We start from the raw sequence: 17957 nt of genomic DNA, 5'->3' as shown, positions 1-17957 counted from the left end.
GTGTTCAGTTTATTTTATTTCCAGCTTATGCCTTTTTACAGAAAACTTATGCTGAACAGAGGCGGTGCTTTGCTCCAGAGCCTCGACCGAACGGACTGCTTTACGTGGCTACGGTCACCCGCGGGTGCCACGCGCAAGCCTAAGCGCACGTGCACTCGGCCCACGTCGGACAGCCGCTGAACGCCCGCCGCTCCCCCGCTGCAGCCCTCCGCGCCTGCGGGCGCGCGGACGAGGCCGGGCCCCGCGCGCCGCAGGGCCGCCATTGGCGCACGCCGCGAGCACGTGAGGGTGGGTGGGCCCGCGGCCGGCCGCGGGGCGGTGCCTGCATAGGAGAGGGACGATGGCGGGCGAGGAGGCCGCGGCCGCCGCCGGCCCGGGGAGCGAGCAGCTTCTGGCCGAGGGGAAAGAACCCGCGAGCGGCGGCTACGACGGCAAGTGCGTGTTCTGCAGGATCGCCCGCCGGGAGGAGCCGGGAACCGCGCTGCTGCCCTGCCAGGTGGGTAGGAGCGGAGGGAGGGTCGCGGTCGCCGCCGCCGCCCTCGTTGCCCTTGGCAGCGCGCTGCCCTGCGCCGCGGCCCGCTCCCCGCGGTGGGATGGGGGGACGAGAACCCGTCGGTCCGCAGGGCCGGGCTGCGGCGTGAGGCGGCCGCGCGGAAGGGAGCTGTGCTGTCCGTCCTGGCTGAGCTCGGGTGGCAGCTCTCACGAAACAGAGGGAGCACAAAGGAGTTCGCTTATGTGGACTGCAGATCAAACCGTGAAATCCTGGGTGTATGTAGGCCATCTGAGCCCTGTTCTCTCTCTGAGGAAGGTGGTGTCTTTATTTCCAGCTAACAGAGGGGGTCAGCTGAGGGATCCCTGTCCTGGGCTTGCCATGTAGCCATAGCAGTTGTCTGTTCTTTTATGGAGGCAGCAATGAAGCATTCCTCAGAAAAAGAAATAGCTTGTCGTTGTTGTACAGTAGCTAAAAGTGCAGTTGCCATTGCTGTTAGACGCTGAGGAATTCAGGCTGCAGAATGTCAGCTGAGAAAACAAGACTGTGCTCAAATGCTTCAGCAGGCAGACTCCAAGACGGCTTGCTTCAGTGTAGTGACAGAAGAAAATAGGCTGTAGTCTTGATATTTTTGCTAGCTGATTCAAATCTGATACCAAGTAATATCAAACTGGTAATAGGGGAAGACCAACTCTGTTACCTGTCCTCATCCTGATCGTGTGATGTGTTTGTATTCCTCTGCAGTATGAAGACCTTGTTTGCTTTAGAGATATCAGGCCTGGTGCCCCTCACCACTACCTGGTAGTGCCGGTAGAGCACATGGGAAACTGCAAAACGCTGAAGTCAGAGCATGTGCCCATAGGTAAGGCTGAAAATATGTGTTAGTCTGCTTAGATCAGGGGCAAGTAGTTTTTCACAGTCTTATGTAGCGTGCTGTCAAGTAAATTACAGCTTTGGACATCGTTTGTCTGTGGTTGTAAAACACCAAAATGCATGACGTGAGTGAGTTGGGTAGGGAGTTACTCTTGCTGGGAAACTCCATCATGTTTTTTGTGCTATTCTAGGGTAATGCTGCACTAATACAGGAAATCTCTTTTTGTTTGCATGGAGTACAGACGTTTCTGCACTTTGCTGGAAATGCCACTGTGTTTTTTAAAGTATATTTGTGCAGCTTCATTGCATTTTCCTAGGTATACAGGCCATTGGAAAAAAAATGACAATTCTATAAAATACGTGTTTTATAATATGCTACGTTGTTCTTTGGGAAAAGAGATGGAGAGTGAAAAACAGAAACAATGTTCCAATGAAGTTAGATATCTTTTTTAAAGATAAGATCATAAGATATTGAAGCTGTGATGTGTTGTCTGCATACTTGATTTTTTTTGTTATTGTTGCTGAAACATCATCCCAGATGTAGTTGTTTCACAAGAAATGCCCAGCTAAGTGTGTTGAGTAATAGGAAAAATTACATCCATAAATGCATGAACAGATTCTGCTTTGGGGAAAATGACAGGTGCTGCAAGAGAAGCATTGTAGTCGCGTGTTGCAAATTTTTGAATCATCTTATTTGACTTCTTAATGTTGGAGTTTTCTCCAGAAACAACTTCTGTGTGTTTTGCTTCATGACAGTTATTTTATGCTTTTACCTTGGAAGATTTTGCGTTAGGCTTTCTTCTCTTTTACAGTAAGGAAAACTTTGTCCTAGTAATAAGTAGGGCTGATGGTTTAATTGTACTTTATCTTTAATTTTTGTTTCATATCTGAAACTTTCTAATGCCAAGCTGCAAAGGACGTAGAGGTCAACGTCCTGTTGCTGTGTAGAGACATAACATGAGATTAGTAAACTGTAACCTAAAAGTGTCATTAATGTGGAAATCAGTAACAGTAGTGATTTTCACATCAAACTTTGCACTGCACTGTTTTGACAGTCTATTTTATTATGAGCAGTTACAGTATTTCTACTTCGAATAAAGCAAACACTAGCTTGTAATCTCAATGTAATCATCGTTGAAGTTAATATTTGAAGGTTTTCTTTCTTAAAAGCACCTGCTTCAAACTATTTGACTCTAAAGTCATGTGATATGTAAAATATTATTTAAGCTAAACAGTAAATGAAATTTGTTTGTATTTAATAGTGAAAAGAATGATGGAAGTTGGAAAATCTATTCTCCAGAAAAATAATTTTAGTGACATGAATGACATAAGGTATGTTCTTGAGCCTTCCATGTTAATTAGTATATTCTTGACTTTTCAAAATGCTATTTTAGATACCATGTTACAGTTGTAGTATGACTTATTGGGTTTGCCTTGACTTACCAGGTGACTTGTCCAGTCTCATGTTCTGGCACTGAATGTAAACTTCTTTTTTTTTTTCCTGATAAGTTTCCAGTGAAGATTGCATTCCAACTTTGAGATTCTTTCCTGCACGCATGTGGAATAGGGAGGCCAATTCACACAGCTTATCTAAAAGGCTGCTCTTCAGTTATGTGCTGAACATTGACTCCAATAATGGGGGGAAAGATAAATTTTGTCACTTTCACCAGGGCACTGCACTGTGTTTCAGAGTTATACCTGCATTCATTTAATTTAAGCCAGTGTGTTTGGTAGCCAACATGAAGTGAGTTGTAACATAATTTAAATAGTGTAGAATGCAGGGAGATGGGTCTTCCTGTTTAAAATAGGTAGAAGCCACATTAATGTGGTGATAGTTAGCTTTCCAGGTGAAAAATAGGTATGATGCATCTAAGGAATATTCCTGGTTTTTAACCCTCGTTTTAGCACAGTATGCTAGATAGAGAGATGTGAAGTAAGTTTTTGATGGTCTTCTGGGGGGTTTGCATCAGAGCATGTTGAAAGGAAAGGACAAATTATTTTTCATGCAATGTAAAAGGAAAATGTTATGAGTAAATTTCTTTATTTGGTTGATCTCGAATGATGATGATCTTGAGTGATGTTCCACGTCCTGTATTAATTTCACTGGTGTTTTTAACTTGTTTTCTCTTTCTGAAGAATGGGTTTTCACTGGCCTCCTTTCTGCTCAATATCCCACTTGCACCTGCATGTCTTGGCCCCGGCAAGTCAGCTAGGATTCTTATCCAGACTGATTTACAGAATCAACTCCTACTGGTTTATCACAGTAAGTGTAATGAAGTTTTTCAGAGATTCTTGATTGCAAGCTGAAAATGTGATGTCTTTCTAACATCCAGAATATTCTTTGGGCAATTATTTTTATCATTACTGTAATTATTTGTTATATTTTGCATTACCTATTTGAGAAAAGGCAATGGGTAAAATTTAATACTGTTTACACTTACCAATGGAAGTAGAGTGACTAACATTACCAGCAAACCGTGCAGTAGTTCTGGATTTAATGCTTAGCTTAGATTGATGTGATTTGCTTCTGACTAGACTTTGTAAGTATTTGTTTAATATGAAAAGATTTATTGGAATGTGACGGTTGAACAAAGACATGTATAACATATGGCCCAATCTAGATGAAAAATATGGCCACTAATGGTTGCTTTTATCATTTCATACATTTTTTACTCATCTTGCCATCCTTAGACTGAAACAAATGTTTGCTGTACTGAAGCACTGTTTGTACTGTTTACTGTCTATAGAGACATTGGGCAACCCCAAGGCAAAGATGCTGACAAAAATTTCTCCTAAAGATGATGATGGCAGCCTGTTTAAGAGGAAAAACTCAGCTTCTTTGTGGTGGTAGCTTGATGGAGAACTCACCTATCTTGAATTAAGCAGGTCAATCTGCTGTGTAGCAGAGCACCACAGAGGGGAAAAAAAAAAAACCTATGGCTTGTCAAGTTATACTGCTTACTATTTTGGATTGGCTCAGGGATCTCCATACCAGCTTTGGTTATCCAGTGTGGATGCAATTCAAAAGATATTTTGCCCAGTTGTCAAGTTGGAAAATGTTCTTGAATTGTCAGGGCTTTTTTTAGATATATACGATGCAAATACGTACAAAATGTAATGGTCCCAGCTATGTGGTACACAAGTAGCCATATGATGAGAAAAAGTGTGGATGGGCCTAGTGACATAACCAAAGAATGAATATGTTTCTAATGACACAAACTGCACACAAATGCTCTCCATCACTCAGTAAAGTGTATGACTACAGTGCAGTTGTGAGGTGTGAAGAGGCCACGAGATGCTGTTCTGGAGAGTGTCCCAAGGAATTCCAGTTCTCATAGGTTGGTTGTTCTGGGCACTGTCTTCCCAGGTCCTTAAAATGTGATAGTTTAACAGTGATTACTTTGCTCAACCATCTTCTGACTTTCATAGTTGTTGGTTTTTTTTTTTTTCCCTTTTCTCATCACCTAGTGGGAGTTTAGTGAAAACATGACAAAATCAGCTTTTTAAAACAGTCATGGTATTTTACTTCTTTGTATGCTTTATCCGTAAAAATGACAAATATATGCTGTATCTGTCAGTGTCATGCTGTTACTATTTTTAAAGTGGATTTTTCAGCCAACTGACTGTCTGCTGCATAGTTAATGTGTTGTGTTCTCTCTTTCATAGGCTGAGCAACTGATTGAGCGACTGCAAACTGAAAATGCTGCCAGCTGAGAGCGCTCTTAGCCTTGTGTCATTAGCCATTTTGTTCTTTGTCTTTGAACTCTGATTTAAGGTTGCACAGTTTGTTGCCAATTATATACCAGGATAAAAAAGGCTTAATTCCTTATGAGGAAATACTGAACATAGAGCTGTCAACCTAATTCTCACGTTTGGGTTCTTCAGAAGTCTGCATATTTCTCTGACAATAAGGAAATGCATTTTAATTATGATTTTATATATGCGTATACATATATATGCATACATAATACATACACATATGTAGGCAACTTTTCCCAGTAGAATGTGGGGTATAGCAGCAGAATGCACTCTAAGAAAACAGGTTGGTAGTAACAGCATGCACATGGTACCGAAGGTAATGTTTACTGTGGAATCTAGCTTTTATTTTAAAGATGCATCACTCTGGAATTGCAGGCAACATTTAAAGTATTTTCAGTTTCAGTCTGTTCTTGTACGATATATTACCTATGCCTGGTTAGTAGTAGGTACCTTGCTGAAAGTACACTACTAACTTTTCTGGTGCTAAACCACTTTAACATATTGCCCTTCTTACTTGCATGGCAGTGACGTAGTAAATGTTAATACAGTATGTGCCCGAGATGTGATAGTGCTAAACCATAGAACGTTGTTTACTTGGATGTATAAGTGGTTGTATGTTGGACCTGCAGATTGTTCCCCTCTCATGTGCACAATATTTTTAATTAGTTATTGTATGTTTACAAATATGTGAAGAGTTCAGAAGAATTGATTTTAAAGCACTGCTCTTCTGCATTGTGGTGGAAGAAATTAAAAAAAAAAACCAAAAAAAAAAAACCACACAGATTTTGAGATTATTCTGATATTGTTCTCACTGGAAGTCACTTGGAGATTACTAATGCCTTGGCTAGATTTGATTTCTAAATGAGGTCACAAAACAAATGGGTCTTCAGTACAGTGAGTTTGTAGCAGGCTTGCATAACAGCAGTTTGATCTGAATTTGGAGTAGCAGGGGCTCAGCCCAAAAGCAGAACATGTAGGGATTGTGTTCTGAATTGCTTATGGAATCTGCTGAACACTTGCCCTCACTGCATGACTCTTAATCAGCAACTTTAGGTCTGTTTTTCAATACCATGTTAAGGCAGACTGTTTGGAAAGTTTAACTCCAGTAAACATGGAGTGGATTTTCTTTATTCACAAACTATTATCTCTTGGTGCCTAATTAACCAAGTGCCCTTGGCTGTTGCACTGAGATGCAGCTGAGGTGGTGATGGTCTGTTGCACCTGCAAGATTCCCTCAATATAATCTTCTCAGTGTTTTCCACAGAGCCAGCACCTGTTGCCTTAGTGGACAGTGTATTACAGTAGACTATACATCATAATTCAGAAGGTAGACACTCTTCTAAACAAATGTTTTCTACCCAGAAGGATTAACGTTAGTCTTTTCTGAAGACCTCATTTCCAATGTCTTGTTATTCTTATTAGTGGGCACTCATGTAATTTGTAGTACTTTGTGGTTTTAATTTGTAATATTAGCTGTGAAGAGCGTGAATTAAAGCCACTGAACTTTGATCAATTCTGTGCAATACATTGGGAGGCTTGAGTGGTCTCCTAACTTCACGAAATATCTGAACATTAAGATTTTTGAGGAGTTAGTACTATCTGTGTCCTGATTTCTAATTAATCAATGTAACTGTACTTAACTGTGATATGTAATATTTAAAGAACCAACATGAACTGTTGTCCAAAAGTATAAATAAACTGAACAAATGTTAATCTTGGAATGATCCTGCCATACAGTGGTGTGATCCCTCCTCACTCCTGCTCCCAGCAGGATGGGGGAGAGAATGGGTCAAGGTAACAGTGATTTAGTAGTTTAATGAAGTAAAGAGGGTGGAAAAAGAACGAGGTTTGCAATGTAAAGGCAATAATTACCTTCTGCAAGCAGTCCGGTAGAAATGGCTAGCCTAACTGTAGCCTTTAAGAAACCTTCCCTCCATTTTTATTGCTGAGCATGATATTATACAGCATGGGATAACCGTGCTGGTTGCTTTGTGTTGGTTGTGCAGGTTGTCCCTTCCTGGCTTCTTGCCCACCCCAAGCCTACTGGTTGGAGTGGCAGACTGGGAGAATGAGAAGGCCTTCATGCTGTGCAAGCACTGCTCAGCAACAGGATCATGCAATCATATCATAGAATCATAGAATGGCCTGGGTTGAAAAGGACCTCAAAAATCATCTAGTTTCAACCCCTCTGCCTGGGCAGTGTCACCAACCTCTAGACCAAGCTGCCCAGAACCATGTCCAGCCTGGCCTTGAATGCATCCAGGGATGGGACATTCACAGTCTCTCTGGGCAATAGTCAGAAGATTGCTGTGTTAACACTGTTTTAATCACAAATAGGAAACGACACTGAGCTGCTACAGAGAAAATTAAATCCATGCAAGCTAGACCACAATACACTGAAATGTATGCAGCAGGAAATGTGAAGATTGACTTTTACGTTTGAGGAGGGCCAAAATAATGACAAGAAAATAAAACTGGAGAGATAAAAATCAGGATATAATCTAGCTTCCAAAACTTTTGCTGACAATTAATATAGGAATTTCAAATTGTCCCTGCCACTAGCAAACAAGCCTCAAACAGGCTCAAACAAGAAAGTCCTAAATGGAGTCACATTCATTACTGAGATGAATGCTTAGCGTCTCATTAGTGTTTTCCAGCATGGAACTGTGCTCCATTTTCCTTCTGTATTGACGAGCTTTGTTCTTGGATTCAGCAGATATTTTTTAATTGGGCTAAGAAATATTTTCTGAAAAGTCTATTCTAATGCTTTGAATATGTTTCAGAATTGTTGGCTACCCTCTGGAAAAGGCAGTGGGCAGACCCTGTTCATTATGTCACCCTCTTCAACAACAGCATTATAGTGCCATTTTAAAACATCCCTAACCTTCTGTGGAGTTTTGCAGTGAGCAGAGATGGCTAAAAAACCTTGTGGAAAGTGAATTTACTCAGCAGTTTTAATTTTCAGTGGGCAAGACTGAGAAGCAAAGGAAAGTTGCTTAGCCTCTATCCCTGTTCTTTGTTCCAGCATTAGCCGTCTTGAGAAAAGCTGCTTTTTTGACTACATATTTAGGAATGACAAAGCTTCGCTTGTACTCTTATGCTCAATTGTTTTGCCTAATGCAAGCCCAGAGAATAATACTTCTGTGCTAGAGCACTAATTGCCTCCTTCTGAAAGGATGAAGTAAACACACATACAATGCTGTTGCATGTAGAATTAAAAAAAAAAAAAAGGTGTTTTGACAAAGGACAGCATTTTCCATGTGATTAAACTGGTAATAGACGTAGGTATTCTGAGGTCTTCATGAGTTGTAAGCAAAAGCATGAAAATGTAAGCAAACTGGTAAAGATCGTATTTGAAATTTGGCAAATATGAGAAGTAAATATGAGTGGTAAAACCTGCATAAAAACTCTTGCTGTCATTTCAACTGCTGTGCAATATTTATTGAAGTGCTGAAAGTGCTTTCTTTGATGACAAGACAAAATACAGATAATTCCTGTACAATGTACAGTCCAAACCAGGTGCAAAACTCACAGGCTTCAACTCAAAGGAAAGACTGCAGAGGAAGCAGATAAGGTTATTATAAGAAAAGTAAACTTTCAGGAGAGACTGGAAGAGCTGAATGTTACGTGGTAGGACAGAAAAGTTACTACTACGAGCAATTTGTAATATTTTAAATGCACATCTTTCATTTTTAGTGAATATATTAAATTCCGTTCCACTAAAGGGGATTTCTATTGCTCTAGAGAGGCCCTGTTGCATAATAAAACTTCTAAAAACTAAAAAGCACCTGTAGATACTAACTGAAACTACACTGCAGATGAAGAAGCAGAATTTTGTAAAACTAGTAGCTGGATTCAGTCATGTCCATTAGATAGGGTGTGTTCTTGTCTGTACTGGCTTTAAGATCAATTTTTTTATTCTTGAGCGTATTTGGTGGACAAACAGAATAATTGCATTAAAAGACTTCTTTTGAGACATGGGCGATTGCTGAAAGCAAATTAGATTTGTCAACATGTGCACTGACCCAGTTTGGCAGATTTTGGTGCCATTGCATGGGCATATGAGACAGAAAGACTTGTCACCCTTCAGAGATTGTTCACCTAACAATGGCAGACAGGAAATTTGGCCCTACTGCTGTGGTTTTTTTTTTTAAATCCAACCCCTATGAACCTCCTATGAATTATGCTTTTAATAATAACCCTTTGTTTTGTTCAAGATAGGACAGCCACACAGTTGATAAGACCATTTGATTAGGGCTTACTCAGCATCTGTTCTGAGAGGTACACTTAAAGCTTCTACAGATGTGCTTAAGCGATACGTAAACCAACCCTAAGCAGCAGTACAGCTGAGGCCATGTTACGGTCTGACACTACATGCATGGCAGTGGAAGCCTTGGTTCTTGTTGCTTAACTACTTGGGTCAGTCTTAATTAAAAATTAGTGAGTCTGCACAAGCTAGACTTGCACCCTGAGAGTGCTCAGGTTACACACTGCCTCAACTGTATCTTTTGAGAGTAATGGATTATTTTCCCTGATGCTGCCATCCTGTAGCTGGTGATACCTGAACTGCCCAACACTGCCTTCTCCAAGTTATGAACAACTGCTACAACAGAATCAACTGGACTGACAAACTGTTAGAATTAAACAGACCACATTTCATAGCTGTGTTATTAAAATTTTGATTTACTTTGATAACAAAATGCACTCCCAGGTTTCCTCAAATGGGAGTAGAAATCCACTAACTCGTGCTCATGTCATTTGACTAGAAATGCTTTTCCCCCAAAAAACAAAGCGTTTTAAATGCGCTGCGATGACAAGTTATAAGTCTTGTTTTAAAGCTATAAATTATTTTAGAAAGGAGTGGTTTTGAGAGCTAAGGGAACACAAACCACTGGTATCTGGTGCAGCATGTATTTTCCCATTTCCAACATGCTGAAATGATGTGGTGATTAAAGCCCATCCTTTGTTTCCCCTCCACACTGTACCTGCATCCGGCTCTCCTGTTCTCCAAATGGACTTATTTCACCACATTCATCTCTGTTTTTTTTCCATTTGTCTAGTCTTTTCACTATGAAAAGAAGGCAGAAGGATAACAAAAAATTGTATTTTTACCTGCTCAGTCAGAAAGTTTATTTTCGTGCAAAATCCCAATAGATGAAAAAGTCAAGAATCATTATGGAGCGTGTTCAAAGAAGGGCAACAAAGCTGGTGAGGGGTCTGGAGCACAGGCCTTATGAGGAGCGGCTGAGGGAGCTGGGATTGTTCAGTCTGGAGAAGAGGAGGCTCAGGGGAGACCTTATTGCTCTCTATAACTACCTGAAGGGAGGTTGTAACGAGCTGGGGGTCGGCCTCTTCTCTCGTGTAACTGGTGATAGGACTAGAGGGAATGGTTTCAAGCTTCGCCAGGGAAGATTCAGGCTGGATATTAGGAAATACTACTTCTCTGAAAGGGTGGTCAGGCACTGGAATGGGCTGCCCAGGGAGGTGGTGGAGTCACCGACCCTGGAGGTGTTCAAAGAACGTTTGGATGTTGTGTTGAGGGATATGGTTTAATGAGAACCATTGGTGACAGGTGGATGGTTGGACTGGATGATCTTATAGGTCTTTTCCAACCTTAGTGATTCTGTGATTCTGTGATTATTATGTTTTTTGCAAAAAAAAAGAAAAAAAAAAAAGTATTTTATGTAAATAGCATTAAATAATCACTTCTATCAAGTGCATAATTTATAATAAATCTCAGTATCCTTTTGAGGCAAGAGAATATTCTTGTTTTAAAGTCTGTACAGTACTCAAGTACTGTACTTAGCACCACATACACTATATAAGAGCTTTTCTTTGCCCTGTTAAAAAACAAACAAAAAAAACCCACAATTTTGTATTCCCAACATTTTCTTGGTGGCAATAATTTGAAATACAGTTCCTGATTATTTTTAGTATTGTTATTACAACTATCAAACATAACCAACTTTGAACACTGAAAAATATTCCTCCACAAGAACCTTGAGGAAAATTCTTGCCACTCAGCTCCCAATCCCATTTTTATCTAGCAGCTCATTTTTTCTCCCAGTTTGGAGAACTTGCAACACAGCTCTGCCTCAACTAAATGAGGGATGTGACTGCACTCTACACTTCTTCTTAGGCATTTGGCACTACAGGATCTTTACTCTCTTGTTATAAACAGCATTGCTACACTTTGCTGAAAGAAGTCAAAGAGGTCTTTTTTTGTTGTTATTTTTTCATTTCATGAATGCCCCAATGTATTTTCTGTTGTCTTTCAAGTCATTGTGTTGTGGCACGCTACATTTTGTGAAGGGTATTTTGGAGATCACCAGAAAAGCTGCAGAGCTTGGTGATCTCCCCTAGTATGACACAGCATTAGAAGAGGAGGTGAAAGTGATACGATATACAGAGGAAAAAGAACTAGATGCAGAAGACATGATGCTAAAGATAGACCATTAAATTCAGCAAGATGCAGCTTATTTAGGAAACATGAAATATCCTTGCTGTATATATTATAGGCCACTAAGCAAGTGATATTTCTGTAAACTTGGGCATTTTCACATACTTCATGAAAGTCAACCTAACTTCCATTTTTTTAGAGTCACAGCCGAGACTCTTGTTTGAAGCATATGAATTCCCATAAAAGTGCTCAATTCCATGTTTTGCAAATCAAAAAATCCCTCCCCACGGCAAGTCTTTCACAACCTCCAAGATTCAGTGCTGTTTGGTGGGAATTAGTCATTAATGTTCAGAACCTAAAGCACTAACCCAGTGAGGATGCTTGAAGAACCACAGCATACTTGGTATTGTGACAGATTAGTTGATTATTTGTGATTTCTGTCCAAAATAAGCTTATTATTTTTATGCAAACCATTTTTTTTTTATGTTTCACACCCATTAAATGTCCCATTAATTTGCAGAGCTGAAATTCTGCAATGAAAACCTTTTTCAAGACAGTATCTAGAGGTTTTTCCAAATGGAAACAAGCAGCAAAATTCATCAGATGCCAGAGTCTCATTCTAGCAAAGTAATGACCACATCATCATCCTTTCCTTGCCAAAGCATTTCACCTTCAAAACGAACCAGGCCGTGTTTTCTGGCTCTCAGCAAGATTCCCACCACTTTGTTGGAGATAGTCACATATGTCTCAAACAGCTGCCCGAACGTTACACTCACGTGTCCATCTTCTCCCTTCTGCCCAGTGCTTCTGATTATCAGGCACAGCTCTTCCACCTCCTTTTCCACATGTGAGTGAGCATCTTTCCCTCTCTGTTCTGTTTTAGACCCTTCAGGGGGCTTCCCGTAGGCAGGGTCTCCTCTCTGAGCATGCAGAGGTTTAGATGCAAGCCTGTCTTCGTTGCTGAATGGATTCTTCTTCTGGTACTCGACCCGATCCTCTGCCCAGGTCTGCCAGCTTCTCCTCAGGTCACTCACTGCGCCGCTGGTTTTAACATGCTGCCCCTTATTCTCCTCCATTCCCTGGAATTGGTTTGCAGCACTCAAACGGGAACCAACGACCAACCGTAGCGGTGGTTCTCCTGTGCACTGTCAGCTGAGAGGGAAACAACACAAATAAGCCTCGTCAGAAGAGGAAAAAAAAGAAAAAGAAAAAAAAAAAAACAAACCCTGATAGTTTGTGCCAGTTTTGCATCTGCGAATGCCAAGGCTGCCGAACAGACTTCAAATACTGAACTTTTCGGTCGGTTCACTCATAACCGCGCGGCAGTCGAGAAAGCGAAGAGATGCAGACGACCTCTCGAGTCGGGCAGCGGGGCGGGCAGGACGCTGTCCGCGGTGCTCTCGGCCCCGGCCCCGAGGCCCCACAGGCACTGCGGTACCCGGCCGGCCCCGCGGGCACGGGGCGCTGCGCCCGCCCCGCCGCCGGGATGTGCCCGCCCCGGAAGGACACAGCGGCCCCGTTACGCGCGGCCGGGCGGCGGAACGTTGTGCGGCGGCGGCGGCGGCGGCGGATAGTTCTGCCTTAAAAGGCCCCCGGCAGGCTCTGGGCGAGCTCGGGCCGGGTCCGCGTGTGCGTAAAGCCGGTGGTGTCCTCCGCCTGCTGAAACGCGGGGTGCCGCGACTGCACAACAGCCAGGGTGCTGCTGCTGAGTTGGGTTCCAGAAGGGAGCACGGGGTGAGCAGCCCTGAGGGTGCTGAGACAGCGATCAGCAACGTGCACTGCACCGCTGCTTTGTGTTGGTGGGCTCACGTGTGCTTTTAAATGGGAACTCATGATCACTGCGTGATCCCGTTGTGTGTTTTCTGGGAGAGGGTGGTTTACTCCAGGCTCCTGGAAAACTTCAATTTGGGTAATTACATTTTGGGTCCTTAAAATTCCCCTGAAGGCTAAAAAGAAGGAATTTCACTTCCTTCTCTCCGTACCAAAATTGTGCAATGCTTTGTTGTTGTTGCCTTAAGACAAGTCCCTTCCTGCAGCCCAACAACCTGCTTGGCTCATCTCTGAAACCTTACATGAGTTCTGAATTCCTGAACACTGCATCTGACCAACCCTTTGTTTTTGTGCTGCAAATACTCTGTAACTCTTACTTGTTAATCCACATACGCTTTTAAACTGTGCTATGCAGCATACAGGTTTGGCACAGATCCCCATGCAGAGAGCAGGAAAGCGCAGAGCTTTGGCCATGTTCTTCATTAGAAATGCACTGCTAGACCATGCAGGTCTTCATCTTCTGGGGCGGGCAGTAGTGCTCTGTGCAGATAAAGCAGGAGAAAGGCAGACCGAAAGAGATTTAGTTCAAACAATAACACCAGTGGCATCTCCTAAAAATTTTTTGTAAACCACCTGGGATGGGCTTGTCAGCAATCCAACACGGTGGGCACTGCTGGAGCCTAGATGAACTGATGAACAAGAGACATCTCCATCTGCTGCTTCACCTTGTCCTCAAGAACTGCCCAGGAAGGTTCACCCTCAGATTACAGTGCACACTGATGCTGGCAGCTGTTGGTGTGAAAGCTTCGCACCGAGCTTTGGTCCTGATTACTGCGGGAAGAGAAGGTCAAGCGTTGGCTACATGGATACATCAGGAACGCAGCCCATGCGCTGCTTACAGGTCATGAGCAAAATCTTAGCCATGTCAAAGAAAGGCCGTCCAAAAATCAGCATGAAAAACACAGGACATGAGTTACTGCAGAGCTGGCCTGCTCCTAATAAAGGCTTACTGAAATCTGGATAAGCCGAACCTTCCAGCTCAACGTAACGGGGATCAGGGAGTGTGGGATTGCAGTTATCGAGCGTGGACGTGAAGTTATAACAAACAGTAACCTGCAGCTCAAAGCGGCATTCTTTCATCCTGCTGAGTAGCCACTTAGCTGCCGTTTCCGTACGCGTAAGACCGCGCTCACACAGAGGTACGTTATAACATGTGCGCGGCGACTGGGGAAGGCGGAGATGAAGCAAGCCGTTCACCAGAGAGCGGCGGCTGCGTTGCAAAAGCAGCGCCGCCTGGCCCCGGGCCCGAGGCGCACACCGACCCCGCCGTCCCGCGGCGCGCTGCAGCCGAGCGCTCGCCTCCCGCCGGGCCCTGCCTTCCTCCCGCTCCCCGCTAGGCCCGCCCGGCGGCGCATGCGGCGCGGGAGGCGGGGGACGGCCGGAGATGGCGGCGGCGGGCGCGGCGCTGCGGCGGTACCTGCTGCTGCTGGCGCAGGAGCACCTCGAGTTCCGCCTGCCGGTGAGGGGAGCGGGCGGGGGGCGGCCTCCGAGGGAAGGGGGCGGCGGGGCTCCGCGCGCGGGGCTCCCCCGGCTGCGCCCGGGGACGGCCCGGCCTGGCAGCGGCGGCGGGACCGCGCCTGGGCTGCTCCGGGCGGGGCGGGGCGGGAGTCCCCGGGCCGTGCCTCCGCGTCGCTCCCCGTGCGTTGCGGCGAGCGGCGCGTTCGCTCGGGGCCGTGTCCGTTTGCTCCGGCATCGCTGCGGCTGCGGCTTCTTCCTTGCCCTCCGGTCTCCCATGGTTTGAGGGCAAGGCTTTTCTGGGACGGGACGCTGAAGCCAGCCGGTTCTGTGGAACAGGCGGGACGGGCTGGCGGCACGGCGCCCCAGGCTGTGGGTAAGGAATTGAAGCTCGGAGGAAAGAGCTGCCTTTCCCTTACGGGGGTGTTGCTGAGGTGCTGTGCTGGTGCTTTGGTGGCGTGGGGAGCCGGGCTGCCTGAAAACGGAGCGCCCTGGGACCGGTGCAGGCTGGGCGCTCAGAGCTGTGCCCGTCTGTGCCGTGCCGCTGTGCGGGATGGAAGGCCAGCTCTGCTGCCGGGCGGGTGGTGCTGGAGCCCAGCAGCTGCAGGCTCCTGTCCGGGCCCACGTTTGTTATCAAGCTAACAGCCGGTCGTTAAGTTACGTGTTTCACATTTCTCAGTCTGTAAGAAGTCACACTCTGTTCTCAGAGGATCTCTCTGCCTCTCTGTTTGCAAAGGCAGAGAGAGATCCTGAGATCCTGAGAGGCCGGCGCTTCCCACTGTGCTGTGGGCCAGCAGTGCCCAGCAGCTGCTTCCCTAGGGGCACATCTGGCCCTACATCACTGCCTTTACTTCTGTTACACACGGTTGTACTTCTGGTCACATTCAGAGGCTGCAGCTTGGCATTTGGAGTAAACAGGCTCCATGAGGAATATCCCCAGTGTTAAACTTCCGTTTCAGTTTAAAATGCTTTTTCTGTAAGTTTTACAGCTACTAATAGCTTGTTACTTGGAGATTTGCTGTTTCCCTTGTTCAGCTTGCAGTCTGATATAGCTTTCTCTGGACAAGGCACCCCCTGAAGGAAACTGTTGAGATACCTGTAAAGCAGAGGGGTAACAGAGAAGGACTTAACACTTGGTGATAGCCTCAACCACAGTTCAGAGTGAATCATCCCCTTTTTGGTGCAATAATTAGAAAAGCATTTTAAGAATAGATAGCTTAGAGCAATGTCATAACAGGAATATTGTTCTGAGTGCTAGGAGTGAGCAGTACAGATGTCAGTGAAGGAGGAACAGAGGGAATGAAATCAACTGGATTTCATTATTCAAATTTTGCCTAACTTGATCTTACTGTACTGTACAATATACAACTTCTCATGATCTGTTTATAACTCCTTCATTTGCAACTGAGTTCTGAGAAAGATGATCAGCTACTTCTAAAGCAGGAGGGTTGATGTTTCCTGCTCATCCATCCATACTGACTACAAGCAGAATGTAGTTGTAAACCTCTGCCCTAGCTGCACAGTCATGCTAAGAGGTTTTCATCGGTGGTTCTCACAATAAATGCTGTTCTTTGGCTAATTCTAAAATTTCATTTATATTCCATGTAGAGGTCACAGTTTGCATTAGAAAAAGGTCTCATTTTTTAAAAAATAAATAAATAAATAAATTAGTAAATGTTCCTAAAGCCTGACTTTTATATTTTCTCTTTAGGAAATAGCATCTTTGCTCTCGCTTTGTGGTGGACAGTTTAGCAGTCAGCAGGAAGTCTGTGTAAATGTAAGTGGGCGTCAGATATTTTCTTAAAGTGTACATATGGTATACAAATATGCTGTCCGTGGTATTTTTATTGGAAGAGGGTGTCTGAATACATTCTGAAGTTCATTAGGAAAATAAGGTATCTTCCAAAAATGAATAATTTTCAATTTCAGTTAAGGTTTTTAATTCAGGAAAAGCTGCACAAAGTGCACATTGGGATGTCTTCATTTAACTATACAAGAAGAAATTGTACCATCTACTGGGAGGCTTGTTTCTTTTCAGAATAACTGAACAGTGGAAAAGTTCAATAGCTATGTGAATGTAATGTTTACCTCTGGCTCAGTAAGACAGTGTATCCAAAAAGTGAAGCCAGGAGATACATATTTCTATTTTCAATGCTTAGTCAGCAAACATTACTTAGATTTTATCTGTGTGTAACAAAGTATTCTAATTCTTTAGAATCTGAATAACCTAGAAAAAAACAATATACAGTTTTCCTTAAAATTAAGTATTTTATTCTCATATTCTCTGTACAGTTTACGTTTTCTTTCTTTTTTCTTTTTTTCTTAATTTCTTTCTTTCTTTCTTTAGCATGCATATTCTGTTTTGGTAGTGCAGAATTGTTTGATGGTGTAATTCCTGTAACATCCTCTATCTAGGTGTTTGCATTCTTGTCTTGTCTTCTTTTCCTTTCAGTCTCCGTTTTGGATTCTCAGTATTCCTTCAGAAGAGATGGCAAGGGGGCTGATGAAACGGACAGTGTGTGCAAAGTAAGAGGTGAAAAATCTTGAAAATGATGATGTAGACTGTGAAAATTTGTATCAGTATATGGTGATAACTATTGATTTTGTATGGAGAAATCTCCCCTGTGAGGAAAGGCTGGGTGACCCAATGCTGAATGTCTGTTCAGCTTTGAGAAAAGAAGATTGAGAGGGGATCTTATTAATGTTTATAAATATTTTAAGTGTGGAAGTCAAAGGAACATTGCCAACCTCTTTTCAGCGGTCTGTGAGGACAGGACAAGGGGAAACAGCCATAAACTAGAGCACAGGAAGTTCCACACCAATATGCAAAGGAACTTCTTCACAGTGAGGGCATGCTCTGGACCAGGCTGCCCAGGGAGGTTGTGGATTCTCCTCTGGGGATATTCAGGACCTGCCTGGACACCTACCTGTGCAGCCTACTTTGGGGCCTGCTTTGCAGGGGAGCTGGACTTGATCTCTAGAGGTTGCTTCCAACCCCTACGATTCTGTGATTCTGTGATTATAATAAATAGTCACTGCTTAACTCTAGAAATTAGGACTGATTATGTAGCATGCTTGTTTTCTTAATGTATGATCAGCATCATGTCTTGAAACAGAGATCTTCACTGCAGAGCCAGTCCTCATCTCATA

At 43.6% G+C, this 17957-nt stretch overlaps 2 protein-coding genes and 1 pseudogene across 11 annotated transcripts in view; 2 read left to right on the top strand and 1 right to left on the bottom strand.

Annotated features, from left to right (window-relative positions):
* Positions 1-304: 304 nt before the first annotated feature.
* On the top strand, positions 305-9083 carry HINT3 (histidine triad nucleotide binding protein 3). The gene is made up of 5 exons (XM_031611044.2): positions 305-496; positions 1235-1352; positions 2626-2695; positions 3500-3626; positions 5030-9083. The coding sequence occupies exons 1-5, from the start codon at positions 341-343 to the stop codon at positions 5075-5077; spliced, it is 519 nt and encodes a 172-aa protein (XP_031466904.1). The 5' UTR covers positions 305-340; the 3' UTR covers positions 5078-9083.
* A 1515-nt stretch (positions 9084-10598) lies between these two features.
* LOC116240783 (actin-binding Rho-activating protein pseudogene) lies at positions 10599-14057 on the bottom strand (annotated as a pseudogene). Of its 3 annotated transcripts, XR_004169403.2 has the most exons (3): positions 13926-14057; positions 13670-13832; positions 10599-12674 (listed from the first exon to the last, which is right to left on the bottom strand). The product of XR_004169403.2 is annotated as an actin-binding Rho-activating protein pseudogene, transcript variant X1 (transcript). The 3 variants fall into 3 exon arrangements; XR_016464374.1 differs by lacking the exons at positions 13670-13832; positions 13926-14057 and adding an exon at positions 12748-13015; XR_016464375.1 differs by lacking the exons at positions 13670-13832; positions 13926-14057 and adding an exon at positions 12816-13015 and having other exon boundaries at positions 10600-12674.
* A 59-nt stretch (positions 14058-14116) lies between these two features.
* Positions 14117-17957, top strand: part of TRMT11 (tRNA methyltransferase 11) — a 33416-nt gene continuing 29575 nt past the window's right edge. For 3 of the 7 annotated variants that reach the window (XR_004169402.2, XR_016464373.1, XM_031611311.2), the window contains exons 1-3: positions 14673-14811; positions 16519-16584; positions 17260-17333. Coding sequence is in view for 4 of the 7 variants with exons in the window: in XM_031611311.2 (XP_031467171.2) it covers positions 14737-14811; positions 16519-16584; positions 17260-17333 (215 nt within the window). In the remaining 3 variants the exon portion in view is untranslated. Of the gene's footprint in view, positions 14492-14568; positions 14812-14961; positions 15184-16518; positions 16585-17259; positions 17341-17957 lie in introns of those variants that run through there. The other 4 variants (XM_090135823.1, XM_031611310.2, XM_031611314.2 and 1 more) reach the window with 4 other exon arrangements.

Source organism: Phasianus colchicus, chromosome 2 (genome assembly GCF_987193195.1).
Source record: "Phasianus colchicus chromosome 2, bPhaCol1.hap1.1, whole genome shotgun sequence".
Classification (NCBI taxonomy): Eukaryota; Metazoa; Chordata; class Aves; order Galliformes; family Phasianidae; genus Phasianus; species Phasianus colchicus.
Note: the sequence above shows the minus strand (reverse complement) of the source record. Positions and strands in the feature narration are given on the sequence as shown.